At 40.2% G+C, this 19,293-nt stretch overlaps 1 protein-coding gene across 1 annotated transcript in view; it reads left to right on the forward strand.

Moving 5' to 3' along the window:
• The window catches only part of sgcz (sarcoglycan zeta), a 183,585-nt gene that overhangs the window by 105,256 nt on the left and 59,036 nt on the right, over nucleotides 1-19,293 (forward strand). The window contains exon 5 of the mRNA XM_085410305.1: nucleotides 4,350-4,422. Within this exon, the coding sequence (XP_085266431.1) occupies nucleotides 4,350-4,422 (73 nt within the window). The remainder of the gene's footprint in view (nucleotides 1-4,349; nucleotides 4,423-19,293) is intronic.

Here is a 19,293-nt window from a genome sequence, read left to right on the forward strand (position 1 = left end):
ATGCATGGTAAGGAGCTTTCTTGTCTTTATGTCAGTGGCTTCTATCTCCTCCTTTGGCCAGCCTATTACCCCAGCAGGGTACCTGATCACGGGCAGGGCGTACGTGTTGATGGCCCGGATCTTGTTCTTACCATTCAGCTGACTCCTCAGGACTTGCCTGACCCTCTGCAGGTACTTGGTGGTTGCAGCCTTTCTAGCGGCCTCTTCATGGTTCCCATTTGCCTGCGGGATCCCCAGGTACTTGTAACTGTCCTCTATGTCTGCAATGTTGCCTTCTGGTAGTTCAATCCCCTCAGTTCTGACTACCTTCCCTCTCTTTGTTACCATCCGACTACACTTCTCCAGTCCGAACGACATTCCAATGTCATTGCTGTATAGCCTGGTAGTGTGGATCAGTGAATCGATGTCTCGTTCACTCTTGGCATACAGCTTGATGTCATCCATGTACAGGAGGTGGCTGACAACTGCTCCGTTCCGTAGTCGGTATCCGTAGCCAGTCTTGTTAATGATCTCACTGAGGGGGTTCAGGCCTATGCAGAACAGCAGTGGGGACAGAGCATCTCCTTGGTAGATCCCGCACTTGATGGTAACTTGTGCTATGGGCTTGGAGTTGGCCTCTAGTGTTGTACGCCACATCCCCATTGAGTTCCTGATGAAGGCTCTTAGGGTCCCATTGATCTTGTACAATTCTAGGCATTCCAGTATCCAGCTGTGGGGCATTGAGTCATAGGCCTTCTTGTAATCAATCCAGGCAGTGCACAGGTTGGTCAGTCTGGTCTTGCAGTCTCGGCTGATTGTTCTGTCTACCAGTAGCTGGTGTTTTGCACCTCTGGTATTCTTGCCAATTCCTTTCTGTGTCCCGCTCATGTATTGACCCATGTGCCTGTTCATCTTAGCCGATATGATGCCTGACAGGAGCTTCCATGTAGTACTGAGGCAGGTTATTGGTCGGTAGTTGGAGGGGACCGGTCCCTTCTTGGGGTCCTTGGGGATCAGGACCGTCCGGCCTTCAGTTAGCCATTCCGGGTGTCTCTCGTTAACTAGCAGCTGGTTCATTTGTGCTGCCAGACGCTCGTGGAGTGCAGTCAGCTTCTTCAGCCAGTAGGCGTGAACCATGTCGGGCCCTGGTGCTGTCCAACTCTTCATACTGGAGACCCTTTCTTGGATATCTGCCACTGTGATGGTTACTGGACCCTGTTCAGGGAGGTCGCTGTGGTCTGCCCTCAGATCCACTAGCCACTGAGCATTGCCGTTATGGGTTGCATCCTTCTCCCATATGCTCTTCCAGTATTGCTCCGTCTCCAGCCTTGGTGGTGCTGTTCTCTTATTGTTCCCTTGCCACTGAGAGTACACCTTTGCTGGTTCTGTGGAGAACAGCTGGTTTATTCTCCTGCCTTCTATCTCTCTGGTGTACCTCCTCAAGCGGCTGGCCAAGGCTGTGAGTCTTTGCTTGGCAGTTTCCAAGGCCTCAGGTATGGACAGCTTGCTGTATTTCTTAGGCACCTTATTTGTCGCACCTTTCTGCAACTCCGTTAGTTGGCTAACCTCCCTCCGTGCTACTTTGATCTTGCCCTCTAGCCTCCTTCTCCATGGAGGGTACTGCCCCTTGTGGCTGTTCAACTTGTAGCCAAGCATCTCACTGATCACTGCTGCCGTATTGTAGATCAGCTTGTTAGTGTCGGTAATCGTGGTTGTAGGTATTGCCCGTAGTGCTGCATTAACATCATCTAGCAGACCTTCTGAGGGTACTTCACGTAATTTGGTAACCGGCTACGGGGGATCCAGGTTTCAAGCTTGGCCATGATCCTATTTTTCAGGTCAGCTCCTCTCGCACTCAACGATCCTTCTCCTATCGCACTTGGGGCTATGTACCCAATCTCGGGTGGGGGTGATGATATCTCCCCCCTGACCTGGCGTCCTGACTCCTCCTTGCCGTAGCATTTGTGTTGTACCTCGTCAATCTCTAGCTGTGAGAGCAGTCCCTTCTTTCGAATGTTGGAACACTGAGCTACTAGTTGTTTCGCCGTCATTGTGGATGTTGGGTATCGAAGAATCCATAGGTCCCTCATCCTATTCATGTAGCCCCTTCCGCCGGGGTTACTTGCGTAGTAGCATTCCAACAACGCCCTGTTTTCGTCCCTTGCCCACCGATGCCTTCTTGTTCCAGTAGCCCACTTTTCGTCAGGGTGCCCTGGTTCCTCAACACCTGACGCGGACCTTGTTGATCCGGGCGACGTCCGAGCCGGCATGCCTTCATATTTATCTGTCTCGCTCATGTCTGCGGTAGGCTTGCTTAGCATAGGGGGTCTAGCCTTAGGACCCTTACTGGATACAGACGCCCCAGGCAGGAATCGAACTTGTGATCCTCTGTTCCAAAGGCGTGTAGTTTAACCACTACGCTATCCAGCTGCTATATATATATATATATATATATATATATAATTAAAATAATGACACGGACAGAAGGGGTAACGAGGCAGATGGATGAGAAATATGTGACATGGCATGTAAGCATCACTGGGGGGAAAGTAGTTAGCTCAAATTAAAAAATGGAAAAAGTGAGAGGGGAAAATACTCTCACTCTGCATCATCTATTTGTCTTTTTCTCATTTATTCATTTGTGTTCTCTCGATCATTGGAAGTGAGAAAATCAAATGGAAGCTGACAGAAGATTATGAGTCCGCTCATGTCTGTTCACCTGTACACTTAAAATTTGTATGTAATACAACATGTACACCCAAAAGTTTTTGAGTGTATATTGCTACGAAACCACAAATTCAAACAAACTACGCACACCTTAGCACACGTACACACACTAACCTGGGTAATTTGTTCATTAGAGGCACTCTGAAGGAATAAGGGTGCAGAAGAACAAGGGGAGGGTGAGGAGATCGAGGTCTATAGGTCACTGTTGCTGTCATTTGCTGTTTGAAGGAGGTGAACGAAAAGAGCGTAGATAGCAAAAAGAATACAAATATGGGCACATCATTCATTCAGCTCAGGCACTGAGGTCTGCCGGGTTATGCTGTGCTACTGTTTAAATTTTAGATTTATAGATTGATGTATTTTTCTAATGAAGATAGATCATATTTCCACATATCGCTGCCCTTTGCAGTAACAAGGTGTAAATAGATAATGAATCAGCCAATGCAAGCCAATACCATGGCAGCAAGTTTGGAGTGATACCGAGCTTATCCTCAGTTGACGCGTCTGAAACTGTAAACCCGGTATGAAAAGTTGATTTCAGTTTATCCACTTTAAAAATAGTTCAAGGATTGTTGTGTTCAAGAACAAGTGTCATCAAACAAGCTCATAAAGTTTTCATGAGAGCAGAACAATAGTAGAAAAGACAGAGTAGCAATAATATGGAAAAGTAATATCAGCCAGAAGCTGTGGCATGGTTGACTAAGTTATGAACATCATAGAGGCAGACAGTCAAACAGGAGAACACAAAGCAAGGTTTGCCCTTATCTGCCATTTTACCTGTTGTTTCATTTACTTGGCAGTTCATAGGCATAGTTCAGTGTTCCCTGGAATGAACCACAGAAAGTGAGATTTAACTGAAAAATACAACAGTACACAATAACTTCCAAGTTTAGCTCCTGTGGGGGTTCAGTTGCAGCTTTTTGGAGATGTAGGTTCTCATCCTACCTACGGGACCTCCTTGAATCTTCTAGAATTAAACTTGGCATATGCTGCTTCAGTATCAAACAGCTCAGACTATGCAGTTTCTTATCTGTGTGCCTGCCAATGGGAAAGATAGCCTCATGCAGTATTAAATCCGCAGCAGTGCTGATATTCCAACATGCTGTCTGTGGTCTCAGCAAGAGCCAAAAATGAGCATCTGTTCACAGCTGCAAAGGTGGCTACTGCACACGGGGGGTTAAACATTGCATTATATCAGAGCCAGACTTTTCTTACAAGGAAAAAGCATGCACATCAGTTGCATGCTTGAATGTATTTTGCATCAGGAAATTTTGATTTTGGAGGAAAGTAATGCCATATGGTTATTATTGTTATTAACATGCAGGAACAGAAAAATACTGAAAACAGAGAAAAAAGATGGTTGAGATATAATTAAATACTTTAAATTGCTTTGTTAATAAGAGAGAAATATGATGCCTGTGGTTAAAGTGTTTTAAACATTAAATCAACTCTGATTTTCAGCACAAAGGACACATACTTCTTAACAGTGACAACCCAGTGGTACCTTGTTTTTGAAGGAAATTGTGTTTCTGACACAGAATACCTCAGCACCCTGGCGTGCATTTGAAATGTCTGCTAAGTTTATAACTCAAGAGTTCAGTGGTTGCTTTCCTTTTTGTAATTCGTTCTCATTCTCTCGGCAGGAAATGAAGGAGTAGTGTTCAGTCATTCTGTAGAGACGTCACATGTAAGAGCAGAACCTTCCCAGGACCTAAAGTAAGTAGTCTAAATAATTTTGTGAGCATGGATTTGTATGGGTGTGTGTGTCAGACAGGGAGACTGGTACATTGGTCCACTTAACAAGTTTCCCTTGTTAATATTTTAGTTGTGCTTTATTATTCATGAAGTCTATGTTCTTGTGAATAATTTCTAAGATAGTAACACCACAAATAACAATTTAGTGAAAAAAAAAAAAAAAAAAAAAAGAGACGTCACATGTAAGAGCAGAACCTTCCCAGGACCTAAAGTAAGTAGTCTAAATAATTTTGTGAGCATGGATTTGTATGGGTGTGTGTGTCAGACAGGGAGACTGGTACATTGGTCCACTTAACAAGTTTCCCTTGTTAATATTTTAGTTGTGCTTTATTATTCATGAAGTCTATGTTCTTGTGAATAATTTCTAAGATAGTAACACCACAAATAACAATTTAGTGAAAAAAAAAAAAAAAAAAAGAGAGACGTCACATGTAAGAGCAGAACCTTCCCAGGACCTAAAGTAAGTAGTCTAAATAATTTTGTGAGCATGGATTTGTATGGGTGTGTGTGTCAGACAGGGAGACTGGTACATTGGTCCACTTAACAAGTTTCCCTTGTTAATATTTTAGTTGTGCTTTATTATTCATGAAGTCTATGTTCTTGTGAATAATTTCTAAGATAGTAACACCACAAATAACAATTTAGTGAAAATGTGGTTTTAAGTAAAAACTTAAGTGGGTGTTTTAGTTAGCCAGTCCTGCTGTACAGCATGCACATGATTTTAAGTAGTATACAGCAGAATGATGTATGCTGTTGACTGATAGTTTGTCAGGGCTTACGGAGGAAACAAAGGCCCTTTGGGAGCCAGTGAACAAGGCAGTGAATGGACTGTTTCTTTGAAACAAGCACTGAACACATGTATAGGTATATACATGTGTGGTATATACAGGTATATACATGTGCAGGGTATATCAGCAGCGTTTATTATTGCATAGAATTTCAAAAGATGATACTGATGGTGATGATGAGGATGGTGATGATGAAATTTGAATCTAAATGAAAAAAGGTTTTGTTAACCTTAACTGAATGATTATATTAATATGTAAATACCTTTTGAAATGTTATTTTATTTTGACTTGTTGGGACTTGTTAGGGCTTTTTTCCCCAGCTCGTTCTTCTCATCTCACTGCTAAATAGTCAATTTTAGTTTGTATAAGCTGGAACCACAAAACCAAACAACAAAACAAACAAATCAAACCAAAATGAAACAGGCTGTAGGGTTTGTTGTCTTTATAACAAGTATATATAACAAGGGTCACTTGCAAGTCATGACGTAAATTGTTTCTTGTTCAGCTTTTAAATATCACTCAATTACAGTTTTACTGCAATTAAGGTAAAGTGTCAATGGTGCTCGATCCTTAATTAGGTACAGTATATGGCTATTGAACCACTTTGGCAAATACTTAGAGTATTATTATATGCTGAAGAGTTTTCACTTAAAAAATTCTGTTTTGGTTTTGTGACAGTAGATTCGGTGTTATATGAAATGGTGTAATGGAGATAGACGTAAATTAAAGCAAAGAAACAAGGTACATTTTTGAACCTTGGACTGTAGTTTTGCTCCTAGCATGATGCACAGATTTTACTATGGTGAATTACACAGCAGAAGATAGCTGACGTTAGTCCAGTTCAATGCTGCTTCTGATAATAACTGGGTTGGAGTCAAGAACATGATTCAAAATTCAAATTAGTAAAAGAAAAAACTAACTTTACATGTAGACAATGACAGACAAACTAAACACAGTGCTCAGACAGAAGCGAAATCCGGATCACAGCCGAGGTAGAAGAGAAAAAGAAAACAACACAATGCCAGAAAGCAATTGCACTTTACACAAAGACACAATCTGGCAAGTGAGAGATGGTAAGCGGGGGTGATGCTGCAAGGACTAATCAGTGAAGTACATGGAGTTGAGTGGAGAGAAGGGGCAGGTCAGATGACTGGTGGAAAAGACAGACAGGTGGGAGTGGCAAGGTCTGAAATGACAAGAGAGCTCGGTCACTGGAGGACACAAAGCACACTGAATGATTGACTAACTGAATGGAAGGAAAACTAAAATGGTGTCAAGCTTGAGTGTTGGTCACTTTGCCACTGCATTCGTTTGGGTCACAGCAGCTAACTGTGTAGTTATGTGCATATCTTTTTCTCATACACCCTCTGAAGTGAGTTTCAGGTATTTTTAAGAGGCATGCTGCATTTTTTTATTACTAGTGTCTTAGCCTCATTTGGGAATTGTCAGACAGGATTAGGCTGAAGGGGCTTTTTGCCAGAGAGGAAAACACAAACTGAGGGAGAAGGTGAAAAAGATGGAGTCAGGGAGGACTGATGTAAACTGAGGAACAGATAAGGGGTGGTGGAAACAAAGATGCTCTGAATGCTCTATACAACAGAAAGGATTAGAGATTGTGGATGAGATATAATTGACTGGACAGATGATGTTGGAAGGAAAAACACTGAGATTAGACATTAAATAGGATAGACAGTGGGTGAAGATGGCCGAGTAGGGGTGATGAAGAGGACAGTCAAAAGATACAAGAAGAGCAATAAAGAGGACAGAAGAGGCTAGAAGGGGGACGAAATAAAAAAATGCAGGAGGTGAGGATGGAAGTCAGGCTGTGGAAGAATATATAAAATCAAAATTGGCTCTGACACAGAGACTAAGTTGTAGGAACAGCAGATAATAGGATACAGCAAAATATGCAAGCTTTTAGTGAGTGCAAAATAATGACCTTTCTTTTACATTAAAAGTATAAAGAAGTTAGAAATGCAGAAACACAAGAATCAGACTAAGAGACAAACTTTTAACTGAAAAAAATACCTGACTGGAATGTTTAAATGGCTTAAAGCAGGGGTGTCCAAACTTTTTTCACTGAGGGCCACATACATAAAAATATAGGAGGGGCTGGGCCACTTACTAGAAATTAGGTATATAACCTTAACTTTACTGTATTAAAGTTAAAAAAATCACTTAAAAGTGGTCAAATGTGTTATATTGTCGAATATAATTAAAGACAAAACTTCCTTCATCACAGCTTTCCATAAATGGATCTTTATTGATTGATTCAGAAAAAGCTTTGGTAGCTCATTCTCAGAACAGCAGCCTCAGATTTCTTCTTAGACAGAAGATTTACAGTACAGAGAAAAAAAACAATAAAGGGGAAAATGAGACAGGTATATTTCAAGTTTGTATTTAAGTTATTAGGCTTAGCAAAACATCTATTAATGTCTGTTTGAAACGATTATCAACATTAACAGACTGAACTGGACTTAATAACGCCAAGCCAACCCATGGATTGGGCTGGCAGAGCACTTCAGCCTTGAGAAAACTAAACTCTGCTTTAACACCACGGCACCTGAAGAAGAAAGCAGCAAACACACAGGGAAACAGAAAAAAAGGAAGGAGAGGTCACTCTTCAACGACTCACTTGAAACTTTAATGCATAACATACCTACAGTGAAATGGGACACACCAGAGTTTTCTTCTTGTGAGTCTCACAGCACATGTTCACTGTTCCGATCCCCTACCCACACAAACACACACACACAGATGTGCTTAATCAAGGTGGAGGTGAGCTAGTAATACAGGTCTCTGCTGTTAAAACATAGCAGCCTGGATTGGATTAGGCTGTACTCACACTAGTCACGGTTTTCGTTGCACCGTTCCCAAGCATAATGTCCCTCCTACCCACTACCCACTAGCCTGCACTGACATTGCATTTAACATTCCAAGCCTGCTGCAGTTTGTCTTATTTTCGCTCCCCAGATTTCACTCCACTGAGTTTTCACTGCCGCTCCTTTCGCAATGTGAAAAGAGAATTGAAACCCTCTTATGCACAAGAAGACCTCTAACCAAGATGTGGCTATTCATATTGTAGAAAAGCGTTGTAAATGGCCTATATTTGTATAGCACTTTTCTAGTCCCTAAGGACCCCAAAGCACTTTACACAACCAGTCATCCACCCATTCACACACTGGTGATGGCAAGCTACATTGTAGCCACAGCCACCCTGGGGTGCAGTGACAGAGGCGAGGCTGCCGGACACTGGCACCACCCGGCCCTCTGACCACCACCAGTAGGCAACGGGTGAAGTGTCTTGCCCAAGGACACAACGACCGAGACTGTCCAAGCCGGGCCTCGAACCAGCAACCTTCCGATTACAAGACGAACTCCCAACTCTTGAGTCACGATCGGGAACATAGACTTGCTATTCGCAAGACAAAACTTGGAGATTTTCTGGTTTAAAGCTCAAATCACTTTGGCTGCTCAAGCTAAACTAACGGTTCTATCAGGTGCTTTAGATATATGCAGAACGATACCAGATGCTAAGGTTTATGTGCTTTTATGATACATTCTGTTTTTCCCACTGTCTCAGGTTCAGAAATGGTGGAGGCTCAAGAACATGATTCAAAATTCAAATTAGTAAAAAAAAAAAAAAAAAAACTTTACATGTGAGACAATGACAGACAAACTAAACACAGTGCTCAGACAGAAGCGAAATCCAGATCACAGCCGAGGTAGAAGAGAAAAAGAAAACAACACAATGCCAGAAAGCAATTGCACTTTACACAAAGACACAATCTGGCAAGTGAGAGATGGTAAGCGGGGGTGATGCTGCAAGGATGAATCAGTGAAGTACATGGAGTTGAGTGGAGAGAAGGGGCAGGTCAGATGACTGGTGGAAAAGACAGACAGGTGGGAGTGGCAAGGTCTGAAATGACAAGAGAGCTCGGTCACTGGAGGACACAAAGCACACTGAATGATTGACTAACTGAATGGAAGGAAAACTAAAATGGTGTCAAGCTTGAGTGTTGGTCACTTTGCCACTGCATTCGTTTGGGTCACAGCAGCTAACTGTGTAGTTATGTGCATATCTTTTTCTCATACACCCTCTGAAGTGAGTTTCAGGTGATGTTGGAAGGAAAAACACTGAGATTAGACATTAAATAGGATAGACAGTGGGTGAAGATGGCCGAGTAGGGGTGATGAAGAGGACAGTCAAAAGATACAAGAAGAGCAATAAAGAGGACAGAAGAGGCTAGAAATTAGGTACTTTACTATATTAAAGTTAGAAAAATCACTTAAAAGTGGTCAAATGTGTTGTATCGTTGAATATAATTAAAGACAAAACTTCCTTCATCACAGCTTTCCATAAATGGATCTTTATTGATTTATTCATAAAAAGCTTTGTTAGCTCATTCTCAGAACAGCAGCCTCAGATTTCTTCTTAGACAGAAGATTTACAGTACAGAGAAAAAAAACAATAAAGGGGAAAATGGGACGGGTACATTTCAAGTTTGTTATTTAAGTTATTAGGCTTGGCAAAACATCTATTAACGTCCGTTTGAAACGATTATCAACATTAACAGACTGAACTGGACTTAATAACAGGAGTGCATATAATTTTAGTAAATTATTCTGGTGAGTATCAGCTGCGCTGGGTATGTAAATCGGGCCATCCAGCTGCGGTGCTGATCGCCACTCGTGGCAAAAATCCAGACAAATGTCACTTGATTAAGGAGCAAATCTGCATCAGATGACATCAGCTGACTACGTGTGCGTGCGCTGTGCACAGCGGTGTGTACTCTGTGTGTCAACAAGAAAAACGGATATAAGAAAGTGGTGCGCAAAAGCAGGGTAGTGACAGAATTGATGCGCATAATTGATATTTGAAGCATGTGTACCTGCATATGCATGCTTATTAACACACGGGTACTGTGGAATATATTTTTTACTCAACTAAAGTGCTCGTGCTCTCGTCCACTCCCCGCAAAAAAAATTTGCAGCTGTGCGGTGTCTGAGGCATCGGTGCTCTCATCACATGCAATGGAGTAAAAACGAGTCTTCAATGCGTCGCACAACTGGATTTCTGGACATGCTGACGTTGTTGAAGTCCTTCACTTTTTCCGGGCATATTATTTCAGTGACTTTAACGAGGCCGTGTTTTATGAGGTCTCCATCTGAAAAAGGCTTGCCATGTCTTGCAATGAGTTGGGCGACTTCATAGCTGGCTATTGGAGCCTTTTCCTGGATAATTTGAGCACAAAAAAAATACTGTTGCTGACCCCGCAGGATAGCTACAATTTGCTTTAATTTCTGCTCTCGCTCAGCACTAGTGTAGAATGCATAGGCCTGATGTTTGGTTTCATAATGACGTCGTACATTATACTCTTTCATAATTGCCACAGTTTCAGTGCAAATCAAACAGACACACTTCCCCTTGAATTCTTTGAAGAAATATTCACTCTCCCACCGTGTCTGAAATTTTCTGCACTCACTTTCTACCTTTCGCTTCTTTGGTTCTGCCATGTTTAGTAACTTGGGGGTAAATTTCTTCTGTGATTGTCCTTTTTGGTGGAGCAACTGCCTTGATCAACAGCAGCTCCCCCTGGTGTTAAAACTAAGAAGTGCAATACACTCAAGCAAAAGTTGAAGTGCGGGCCATATTCTATTCTATTTATAAAATTACTTGCGGGCCAATTAAAAATGGACCGCGGGCCAAGGCCGGAGTTTGGACACCCCTGACTTAAAGAATAAGTAAGGATTATTACAACAGCAAATTGGAAAAGGGTTATTGTCCCATTCTTTTCTGATATAGGATTCTAGCTGCTCAACAGTCCTGTGTATTCTTTTTTGTATTTTTCTTTTCATAATGCACCATTTCTTTATGGTAAAAGAGCTGGATTGTTGTCAGGCTAGGCCAACCACCTGTTGGCAATGCAGTGCAGGCTTGAAACTTGCCCATACAGATTTCTTTAGATTCTGTCTGTCTTTTTAAGAAATTATGCACCATAGGTGATGAAATATTCAAAGTGTTTGTAATTTTACATTGAGGAACATTATTCTTGAATTGTTCCAATCTGTTGATGCATTTTGTTGCAGATTGATGAACCTCTGCCCATCTTCAAGTATGAGAAACTTTGCTTCTCTAAGATGCTCTTTTTATACACAATCATGACCGGCTGTTTCTTTTCAGTACCATTAAGTTTTGCATATTTTTTTGTTTCCCTATCCCAACTTTTTTGAAACATGTTATTGCCAACAGATCATTCAAAATGAAGTAATATATTTCATGAAAATGTCTCAGTTTAAACAGTTGATGTTTTTTCTGTCTTCTGTTGTAAATAAATCATTTTATCCAGTTAGCAAATTATTAAATTTTATTTTATTTGCCTTTGGCACAGCTTCATAACCTTTGGGAATTGGGTTTGTATTTTGAAGAATATATATATCACCACAAATGAATGGATAACTCTTTTTCACATATTTTTTCTTTCTTTTTTTTTTAAACTACAAGGGGTTCCCCTTGATTGATTTTTTTTTTCTCTTTTTTTCTTAGGGGAATTTCAAGCAAATCTTTAAGGACTAAAGAAAGTTAATGTTCTAGAAAAAAAGTAAAGTTTTGAAACAAAGACAGCGATATTAAAGGAGTGTGGGATAGATATACATTTGGTTATTAAATAATAGTTGGATGAAAAGCAAATGTAATACATGAAATAGGGTCCCATATAGTCTCAGGGATCAAAAGAGAGCAGGGGAGATAGAGAGTGCTGGAGAAAGGTAGATTAAAAGGAGTTAGCTTAGCTGAAGTAAACTGAGAAGTGATATAGGGAAGTTTGGAGGTTAGGTGAGGATAGAAAGGTGCTGAGAAAAGGAGGCATGAGAACACTGGGTCAATGCAGACGAATAAGACGATGACATCTGTGATGAAGGTAAAGGAAAAAGAAAGTAAGCTTAGCATGCCAGTATATGATATTAAAATATCAGCACAAAAAATGTATTTGGGCTGTTTTAACAGACCGTATCTAATTAGCATGATAGACGTGACAAAATGAGAACAAATGACCACTTTTAAGAAACACTTAATGTATTAGTGTTGCTTGAGTGACCTTGTCATCATCAGTGTCACCTTAGTACAGTACAATATCAATACACTGATACTAAAAACAATTAGCACATACATCTAACTCTGTATGCAAACACAGCACAATGACATTACTCACGTACGATAACACATATACACTTAACAAATGTTAGCACAGCATTGAAAGCACAAAATAAAAGGCAACCCACACGTTGCCAAATTTTTATACACACATATATAACACGTACATATGGCATGCATGACGTGAAACCATTTATCACCCTTCACACAGCAGTGCAGCCATATGAAAGCATAGACTACCCTTTGCATCTACTGAAGGGTTAATGGAAGTCAAAGAAAAATAGCACTGAAAAAAGGGGCGATTACATGCTTCAAATAATACCCCTCCCCCAGTCCCTCCGTCCCATCATTAGCTGTCAAATGGTAGGGAAAGAAACAAATTGCTGGAGCACAGAGGTGTATTCAATATAAGCCGATCTTTTAGATTACTGGTGGATATCAACACAGAAAGAGTCTCTATTCCCAACTCTTTTTTTAAACAAATGTTTATTTTGAAATCATATTTTTGTCCAAATCTTCAGATCCTAAATATGACCCCCACCCCACCACTCCCACCCCTTCTTGTTATGAAAGGAGAGTGCTATGCAGTGAAGGTAAATGGGACATGTAATGAGAGGACTGAAGTCCATTTAAAGCTAATGATCTATCTTAGCGTTTAACAGCAGGACAGGGAGAGAAGTAAAGAGGGAAACCTTGAAAAAAATATGGCACACACTTTACATGATTACATGATGAAGTGCAGGTCAAAAAATCCCTATCAATTAGGGCTGGGCGATATATCGAGTTTTTTAAAAATATCAATATATTTTTATACGAGATATAAGATGTGACCATATCCTTTATATCGATATATACGTTATAATTATAGTTGTGGAGCCGCAGGTTTGCCTCTCTTTCGTCCACTTTTGCCTTTACGCAACGTTACTCCGCCTCGCCTCTCCTTCACTGAACACAACTCCCCCTCCTCCCTCATAGCTTCACCTCCAGGCAGCGACAAGATGAACATGGCAAATCTCCGTTAACGAGTTACTGCGCATTCCTCCGTGCGTGGGGCTGGATGGCGTCAACGTGCTAACGAGCTAACCACGCTAACAAGCTAACCACGCTAACGCCATGCAGCCCACAGGGGCTGCACAGCCTAAAATCCTTTCATTTTCTCAAAAGTTGACAGCGCGCCTTATGTATGAATTCTGGTTGTGCTTGATGACCGCGAACTGATTTTATGTGGAACACGGCGCTCAGCAATCTGTCAAAAAATGTTTTAGTACGACTTTGGTAAGCTACGGGGCTGCACCGCTTGATGGACTGTCGGAGCGGCTACCGAGGAGCCTCGCGTAGTAATACGCACTGTGCTTCAACGTAATATTACCGTATTGTGTGTGTATAAGGACCATAAATGTCACCTGTTAACAAGAGACATGGTTACAAAGAGGATTTCAAACTCAAGGCTGTCAGTCATGCAGTAGAAGTTGGGAACAGAGCAGCTGTGAAATCTGCCTATGTTATTATGCTCAGCGTCTTTTAGTTTACATTTTGACTGCACAATTGTGAGCTTTTTGTTATGGACAAAAACAACATACTATTTTTATTTATGGAGCATTATTTTTAATAAATGCTCATAATTTATTTTTGAGTAGTTTTTTTCATGTACATCTATGCTTTATGTTAATAAAAGTGCCTGTGTGACATCTGGGACACAGCTTTGACTAAGAACTCTCTTTTTGTTCTTACTTTATGGCTTTAAAAAAATATCAAGATATATATCTTATATCGCCATCCAGCTAAAAAAATATCGAGATATGAATTTTGGGTCATATCGCCCAGCCCTACTATCAATAAAAGGAGTGTATTTGCAACTATTTGGTATATAACCTCTGCAAATTAATATTTTACGGACACACGTAGTTTTCTGTGAGTAACTTTGCTTCTTTGGACAGAATGACAGGACAGCAGATACAAAAATAGGTTAAAGACTGGACGAAACACATAGCATCAAGTTGGAACATTCAGTGTGTGAAAAGGCTATTGACAGTTTAAAGAACTGCTCAGTTATATAATTGACATTTTACATCTTGAAATAGGAAAAAGTTTAGCCATTGCATTTGCAGTCCATTACTGAGCCACACTAGAGGTAACTGTTAGTAGACTTGACGTTATGGAAAGTGCCATCACAGTGACCACAGCAGAATGCCGTTAAGATTTCTGTCTGTGTTGTTTGCTTCAGGAGTCTTTCAGTGGATAGCAGATGTGACTGCAGCTAGAGAGACATCATACAAGAGCAGGAACTGGGTTATGCTAGTGGTACAGAAACAAAATGCTCAGAAGTCTGCCTGCCAGAGAACATTCAAGGAAAGCTATGCCGTGTGTTTTCAAAGCCTCTAGTGTGTTCACCACTTTAAGCCATGTTCAAACTCTTTTGCTTTTTCAAACTGCTTTTCCACTTTAAAGTGTATGCGGCCGCAAGGCAAACGGAAAACAGTTGCTTTAAAAAAAAAAGTGCTGTGCCTGGCATCTTTTTAAGCAGCTCAGTTCAACATCTTATAAAAGCATTCATGACAGTGATTGACTAAATACCATGAAAAAGGAAGTTGGGTTTGACAATTTGTATGCTGCTGACAACAACAACAAAAACTGAAAATGGAGAAAGTAGCTGTAGAAAAAAACTGGTGCATGTTTTGGGTTGGGTTTTTTTTCTTTCTGACGGGAGCACATTCACTGTAATGTGGGAATTTCTAAATGTTTAAGAGTTGTAGCTGGTACAGTTTACTGATAGAAGCAAAGGGTCACTGCGATAAGAAAACCGCTTTTCATTATCAGTACAGCATGTTGCTGAGACAGCGCTTTACCTATGAGAACCACAGCAATACATGCACACCCTTAGATAGATGAGAGCATTTGCCACAACAAAACAAGGATGGCTATGTAAAATGGCTGAACAATTGTTGACAATAATTCTTTTTCCTTTTCCTTTTCCTTTCACCAGTCAAATATTTTATATTTCAATGAGTCAGTATCTGTAATCATATGATCACATGTATCAGTAGTCATATTAGAAGACTCTTTATATTACCAGCGTTTTGCAAATGCCACTGTGTTGGAAGTATTTATGTTAAATGTAGGATGGTGCACACTAAAAACACTTGTCAGTAACAGTTGCATTCACCATAGAAAATGCATAGTTTTTCAGATTTTGCTATTTATGTCTGTTAGCCTTGACCCAAGGATTCATGTTTTCAGCAAGTCTGAGTGACTTCATTCACAAGGTATGGTCAGTAGTTTTTGTTAGTGAGATATCTCTGCAACACTTATCAGGAGCAAATGTCCACTGGCAGTCAATTAAGAAAAAAGGTGAAATTGCAGGGAACGATTCAAAGAAATGTTTTCACATAAAAAGACCAGGTACAGGTCAAATAAAGATAAAGAGATAAAGTTGAAATCATTGTGGTTGTAATGGTCAACACTTCATTGTATATGTTGCTATTATTTTCTTTATATTACTGTATGGTCTTGACCTCAGAATATAAAGTAACTTGAGGCAACTGTCCTGATTTGGTGCCATATAAATAAAACTGAATAGAACTGAAATTGTCTGACTGAGCAAGGCTTTTATCAAACCAAACACCCGTCAAGATCAAACCTATTTCTTTGTACTTTACCATTCACATGGTACTTCTCTATTTTGTCATGCTCCTTTCTGGTTTTGTTGTTGTCCACTGGGATTGTCACATCTATCACAACTGAAGTGTTATGCTCCTTGTCAACCATCACTATCTCTGGTTGGGTGACCAGCAGCTACTTGTGTGTCTGGAGATTAAAGTCCCACAGGACATTGGCCAAAGGTGGTTCAGAGGTGACTCTCACTGGGATTTGGGGACTTTGAAACCACATGTGTATCTATTCTATCCCAGCCACCTAGCTGTGCCTCTCAGTGTATACTGTCCCAGTTTGCAGCTTATATCCTGGTATATGCTGGATAGTCTCTGGGGCACTTTTGCACAACGTGCAACTTGGGTTCCTTTGGCTTTGGAAGACTCTAGTGGTTAGGGCCTGTTGCTATGCTGCCTTGATCAAAGCCTCTGTGCTGTCCTTTCAGCTATCCTTAGGCACTCTAGATGAATGAGTACCTGCTGTTACCAGCCCACCTATTGGTGCTTTTCGTCATTCATGGCATCTTTTTCGGCCATTAGGCATGGATCATTTTAGGTCCCGGTGTTGTCCAGCTCTTCTAGTAGCACTGGACCAGTCTACATGCTACCCAGGGAGATGTACTGGTGCCCGGTTCATTCTCAGCCAATGGTTGAGTGGTTTTTGCATCCTTGTCCTTGTGCTTTTGCTGTAGACGGTCACTCCAAACCTCCCTGTCTGATTTTTGTTGGACCATTTATAGTCCATCACATAAAAATGATCAGATGCCTCACTTCATGCACCCCAGGTGCTACTGTTAACGATGTAAACACCTCTGTCCCTCAGCTGCTTCATCAACGTTCCTCAGTCACCACTGTTGTGGTGCATGATGAGCAAAATTCAATAAAGGTCAGTTTTATTGATATAGCATCAAATTACAACAACAGTCGCCTTAAGGTACTATATGTTGTAAAGACCCTACAATAATAAAGAGAAAACCCCAACAATCAGACAAACCCATATGAACAAGCAACTGATGACAGTGGGGAAAGAAAATCTCAGTTTTATCAGGGACAGGGCAAAAAAGACATACAGTGAAAAAGGTGAATAAGGGAGAAATGCTCAGTGCATCATGGGAGGACTATTGCAGCACAGCTAAAGGACATTCTGCAAATACCACACCAGTTTTCCACAAATAACAAGCAACCAGTAAGCAATCGGTAAATACTTGCTGCTTTTGTACACATTAAACAAATGAGTCATGTATTATTAATGACACCCTCATTAGTAATAAACTGGCTTTTATCCCTTTAATGGAAACCTGGCTTGATTATACAGGTACCACATACCTGACTGAAACAGCGCCCATTAGTTATATACCTAAAACAGTTGTAAATCTGTGTTATTTCACAATTATCTGAATTTGAATAATTTAGGTTTAATACTTAATTACTTCTATCTCCTGCTGTATTAATCCTTATTATATATTAGAGTTTAGTAAAATCATTTGATTTTAAACATGTGACTGAACCCACCCATACAACAGGTCACCTGTTGATGTTACAGTTAGAAATGTTCTAAATCAGCAATCCCCAACCCCCGGGCCACGGACCGGTACCGGTCCGTGAGTCTTTTGGTACCAGGCCACGAGAGTTGAGGCTTGGGTGTGAAATTGATGGTTTTCAGGGGTTTTATTGGTTTTTAGCGTTATTTTTTTAAAATCTTCTTTATCGTTAACTCAGTTTCCCGGGGTCTTTTCCAGTGTGTTATGAATAAATCTTCTTTTTCTGGGTACCGGTACTGGTTTTATTTTGTTATATTTATCCGTGACACCTTAAAGGCCGGTCCGTGAAAATATTGTCAGACAAAAAAACAGTTTGTGGCGAAAAAAAGGTTGGGGACCACTGTTCTAAATGTTGCCATCTCTGATCATCATTGGATAATTTCAGAAGTATCCTATTCATTTGTGAAAATAAATACCAGCCAATTTATCAACAAGCATGACATCAAGGCAAGTATAGTTTAAGTGTGATCTAGGTATGGCTGACACATTGCAGTGCACATTGCTAGTACTATCTATCACCATATGATGAAATAATGAATACTTTTTTTAATGCCATTTCTCAAATTATCCATCCTATTGCTCCCATCAGAGCTGTTAATATATGTGGTACCTAAAATGCCTTAGATAAACTGTAAAAAGGTAAAGATATCAAAAAGAGAACTAAGAGAAAATATAGAATTTTTTTTAATCTATACGAATGCATTCCATTCCTGAAACAATGAAGTCAAATCCTTCAGTCAATCCTTTATGTCTTAACTTATTAACATAAATGTGTGTCATTCTGCTTTTTAATTTTTATTCACTGAGAAATTGGCTACTTTTTTCTACAGTAAAGTTTTCAATATTAGAGCCAGTATCTCAGCCCCGTGCTGTAATTTTGTCTTTGACTGGTTATTGTTCCAGGAGGTTGCTGTGGTCTCCTCTTAGGTCCACTTGAGAACATGGATTTGATGGGAATCTTGTGGCAAGTGGTTGTCAGTTTTGAGTTCATTTGTCAGGCTAGAAAACACTGAGTAATGGTTGTAAAACAGAGTTACAGTAATCCAGACAGAAACACAGAAAGTTACAGTGTATATTGTATAATTTTAGAAATAAAAATCCAAATGTTCATCAGAAGTAGTAAGAAGTAAGTATTTGTATTATTGTAGGGCCCACCTTACAATATACAGCACCTTGGGGCAACCATTGTTGTGATTTTGGACTGTATAAATAAAAGTGAATTTAATGAAATTGAATTGAAAAGTAATAACAAGATTCTTTGCAGATGGTTTGATACTGCTGCAGAGAGGATTTACTTCCTTATTAAGGTTGCCAGGTCAGGTTAAAGACATCCAATTAGTAATATCAGTGAAGCAGTCAGTGAGGTAGAAAAGGCTGTCCAGGTTGTTAGGCTTAACAGAAATGTATAGTTGCATATCATCAGCATAACACCGGTTAGAAACAACACTGAAGACGTTAAGTGGATGACCCACTGAAAACACATATTAATAAAAAATAACTAATCCAAGGATTAATCGTTTGCTTACCCCACACAGGAGAGGAGTGGATGAAAACATATAAATCTTAATGTCTGGTAATAAGTTTATTGAAAACCACTTGAGATCAGTTAAATTATCTCTCTGTTAGAATGCCTTGATGGATGATGTCAAAGGCCACAGGCAAGTCAAGTGGAACTAAAACAGAATAGTAATTGTTATCTGAGA

The sequence above is a fragment of the Rhamphochromis longiceps genome, linkage group LG6 (assembly GCF_057381845.1).
Source record: "Rhamphochromis longiceps isolate RC_006_pf linkage group LG6, R_longiceps_female_GT1.1, whole genome shotgun sequence".
In the NCBI taxonomy this organism is placed as follows: domain Eukaryota; kingdom Metazoa; phylum Chordata; class Actinopteri; order Cichliformes; family Cichlidae; genus Rhamphochromis; species Rhamphochromis longiceps.